This window comes from Ctenocephalides felis, unplaced genomic scaffold (genome assembly GCF_003426905.1).
Source record: "Ctenocephalides felis isolate EL2017-DRISC unplaced genomic scaffold, ASM342690v1 CF-g0.4_SCAFFOLD_01332, whole genome shotgun sequence".
NCBI classification, from domain to species: Eukaryota; Metazoa; Arthropoda; class Insecta; order Siphonaptera; family Pulicidae; genus Ctenocephalides; species Ctenocephalides felis.
Window position 1 is genome coordinate 6,120 of NW_020537486.1, and position 4,082 is coordinate 10,201.

General features: G+C 31.3%; 1 protein-coding gene across 1 annotated transcript; it reads left to right on the forward strand.

Annotated features, from left to right (window-relative positions):
- The first annotated feature begins 500 nt into the window (after positions 1 to 500).
- Positions 501 to 1,955, forward strand: LOC113369422. Its single transcript, XM_026610174.1, has one exon. It carries the CDS (start codon positions 501 to 503, stop codon positions 1,953 to 1,955), a length of 1,455 nt encoding a protein of 484 aa, XP_026465959.1.
- The last annotated feature ends 2,127 nt before the right edge of the window (positions 1,956 to 4,082 follow it).

Here is a 4,082-nt window from a genome sequence, read left to right on the forward strand (position 1 = left end):
GTTCGGGAAAGTCTTCAAGCGCCTTGCCAATGTGTGATGTTCATTATACGGGAACGTCAATTCGAAATGACTTATTTACAAAAATGTTAAGATTTAGAATGCCTATATATGCTTCATTAGGCGATACTTCAAAAATTTATCGGCAAATAATAATTAATGAAAACGGTAGACAAATTCCAACAGATAATTCAAAAACTTGTGAATTAAATACGGTCACATATGGTACAGCACCTGGATCATTTTTAGCTATACGTTATCTTAAACAATTGGCAAAATAAAATAAAATTTTATTCTTCTGCTTACAACACAACATAATTAACATAGATTTTATTTAAATGACCTTTATGCTGCCTCAAAATATTACAATTTTGAATTCTTTAGATAATTTAAATTTTAATGACAAAAACATACAAGAAACAAGAGCAATTAATTTATTAGTCACCAATGTAGAATTTAATTTATTTTCTCGGTTTTCGACATTGCGAAAATTACAATCAACAATGGCATATGTAAATAGATTTATTACGAATTGTAGACTTAAAAAAAATAAGTATAAACGGAAGTTTGGACCACTTACAACACAAGAATTAGATCAAGCTTTTAAGGTATTGATAGTAATTGCACAAAAACAATCTTTCCAATTAGATTATAATAAACTTGTCAATTCTAAATCGCTCAGTAAAGAGAGCAGAATTTTATGTTTAAATCCTTTTATGGATAATTCGAAAATTATACGAGTAAGCGGTCGATTAAGAAACACAAATTATTCATTTGATAAAATTAATCCTATAATATTATGCTCAAAACATAAATTAACTACGTTAATATTACACCAAGAGCATCACCGATTACTTCACTGTGGTGCTCAACAACTTCTCGCAAGTATTAGAGAACGATTTTGGCCAATTTCTGGACGTAACGCTTGTAAAGAAATTATTCGGAAATGCGTTACTTGTTTCAAAGCAAAACCATCGTCAAATGATTATCTAATGGGAAATTTGCCTAGTAGTAGAGTTAATCAAGATTTTCCATTTAACAATGTCGGCCTTGATTATGCTGGACCGTTTATTATCAAAGATCGAATAACACGCGGTGCCAAATTTATTAAGGTTTATATTTGTATTTTTATTTGCATGTGCACCAAGGCTATTCATTTGGATCTGGTCTGCGATTTATCGACAGAATCTTTTTTACAAACATTAAAACGATTCATTGCTAGAAGAGGTCTTCCTAGTAATATATTTTCAGACAATGCAACAACATTCGTTGGAGCAAACAATCATTTAAAAGATTTATATAAATTTCTATTAGAATCTAACGAAGAGATTAGAAGTAAATTAATAAGTCAAAATATTAGCTGGCATTTTATACCAGCAAGATCTCCTCATTTCGGCGGACTGTGGGAAGCTGGAGTAAAAAGTTTAAAATACCATCTTCGTAGGGTGTTACGCGAGACAAAACTATGTTACAATTCAATGTATACATTATTAACACAAATCGAAGCAATTTTGAATTCTCGTCCCTTAACTCCCTTATCCTCTGATCCATCTGATCTCAATCCACTAACTCCAGCGCATTTCCTGATCGGCAGATCATTAACATCACTTCCAGAAAATTCACTTTCCCACATCCCAGAAAACAGACTAACAAAACTCCAGCATCTTGAAAAGCTAAGGCAGCATTTTTGGACAAGATGGCACAAGGAATATCTAGGAGAATTACAATCACGGACCAAATGGAGAAGACCAATGGAACAAGATAATCTTATAGGCAAACTGGTGCTTATAAAAGATGACAATCTACCACCATTAAAATGGCGTCTTGGACGGATAACAGACATACACCCAGGCAATGATGGTGTCGTACGGGTTGTTACACTGAAGGGCCCCAATGGAGAATTAAAAAGGGCACTAAACAAAGTGTGCATTCTACCAATCAATAATGAAATATCTTAAGTTTATATAATATTAAGAAATATAAGTTAAATAATTTTAGATTAGATTGTCATGCAAATCATTATTACATTGTTAATCAATTTTTATACTCGTAAAATCTTTATACAATTTTTATACTTAATGTTAGTTCAAAATCGCTATGTTTATCTTTTTAAAAGCTGTAGCTTTTCAAGGCGGCCGGCATGTTCGGACGTCTTTTCGGTTTATTATATTGGCCATGAAATTTACAAAACTTCAGGGCATTAAGCTTTATACGGAATGGTTGCTACCCCTGGTAGAGGGGGGTAGCGGGGTGTTTTAAGGGAACGAGTCGTGCTGTTCTAAAAGGGAAGCCGACTTAACCACATGTAACTAACCTATACGCATAAATATATTTTTCTTCATTAATACTTAATAATACATCAGTTATTGTGATTAGAACTGCAACAAATACAGAATATAAAATTAAATCAGTTTTTTAATACAGTCCACAGCGACAAAGGTTAAATAATAACCTAACAACCTGAGTGATCGAAGAAGAAGAGTTTTAGTAAATTCTTGAAAATACGCACAAATAAACAAGAATATCAAAAATTCTGTTTGCTGGTCAAACACAAGAAGTTGTATATTTAAATTTATTATATTTAGCATGGAATTTTTTGGATACCCATAAGTTAATGTGCAATTGTTGACTGATTTATGCGACAGAAAATTCAAAACAATTTTCGAGTTTATACTTAATTATTTTTATTATTTGTATAGATAGTGATGGAGTACAATATAAATATACATATTGTTGTATAATAATAAGGCAAACAACATACATATGTAAGAAAAAGATTACAAGAAAATATTTCATTTTTTTTAAATTATTGGCCACCGCTTTACAGCATTTTTACCCACCTGCATTATTCATATTATTTTTCATCATATTCTATACAATTTTTACATATATATATTTCCTATATATTTATCATATATATATATATATATACTATCTCTTCTTATATCCTAATCTTCTATTCAATTTTCTTTCTTAAATTCCATTCAATTTTTATTCTTCTTCTTGTTTCTCAATATGTTCTCCTCATCTTCTAAACTAAACTTCTTTTTTCCCTTCTTAGTTCCAATACATTTTTTTCTTGTATTCTACAAATTAACAATTTTTAATCTAGTTTAATATTTTATATTTAACTTCCCGTAGGGTAAGTTATTGTAATGGGCCGAAAATCGGAATTGAAAATTTTCACATTTCACGACGTTTTGAAGGTTTCTGAACATTTTGGCATACCTCAGAAAAAATGGATGTGTGTGTGTGTATGTATGTATGGATACAAATTTCCAGTCACGTTTTCGGGCGCACGGATCAACCGATTTGAACGGTTCAAAAAACATTCGATTTCTATCGATAGGGAAAAGAGCTGATTAGTTTTTGGCAAAGGCAGGTTCAGCCGTTTCGGGGATAAGGAGCAAAGAGTGCAGAAAATAGAAATCGACTTTTTGAGAGAACGGAGTATCCGATTTGAATGATATAAAAAACATTCAATTAGTAATGATTGCGAGAAGTGTTTATTAGTTTTTGGCAAAGGCAGGCCCAGCCATTTCAAAGATATGGAGCTAAATATGTAAAAAATGGCAGTTTTTGAGTGAACTAAGCGTCCGATTTGAATGATTCAAAGAACTTTATGCTTGTCTTAACAAAATAATTGATTTTGGAAAAAAAAATTGTTTCAATTTTTTTTGTATATCAAAAATAATTCAGATTTTATTTTTAATTCTGACTATAGTTCTAATATACTTTAAACAAATAATTTCAACTTTGCAATTCAGTTTATATAATTCTTATAAGTATTAGACAATGTTACAATATTTATAATAATCTATTTGAAAACATTCAGTATTCCTCGAACATTTTGTTGCGGTACGGGAAGTTCCAGCAATTTGCCTTAAGGCATGATGCCACCCACCCCACTATTTAATTCTGGTATTGCTGGAGATTCGAACCGAATTCCTCCGAAGCGTGTGAGTCGAGAACGCTACTGAGTGAGCTATTCCCGCCACAAAAATATTTCATATTGCGAATGATATCCCTACTGTTTAAATATAATTTGCACTTGACTGTATATTTGTTTGTTTGTTCGTTCAAAA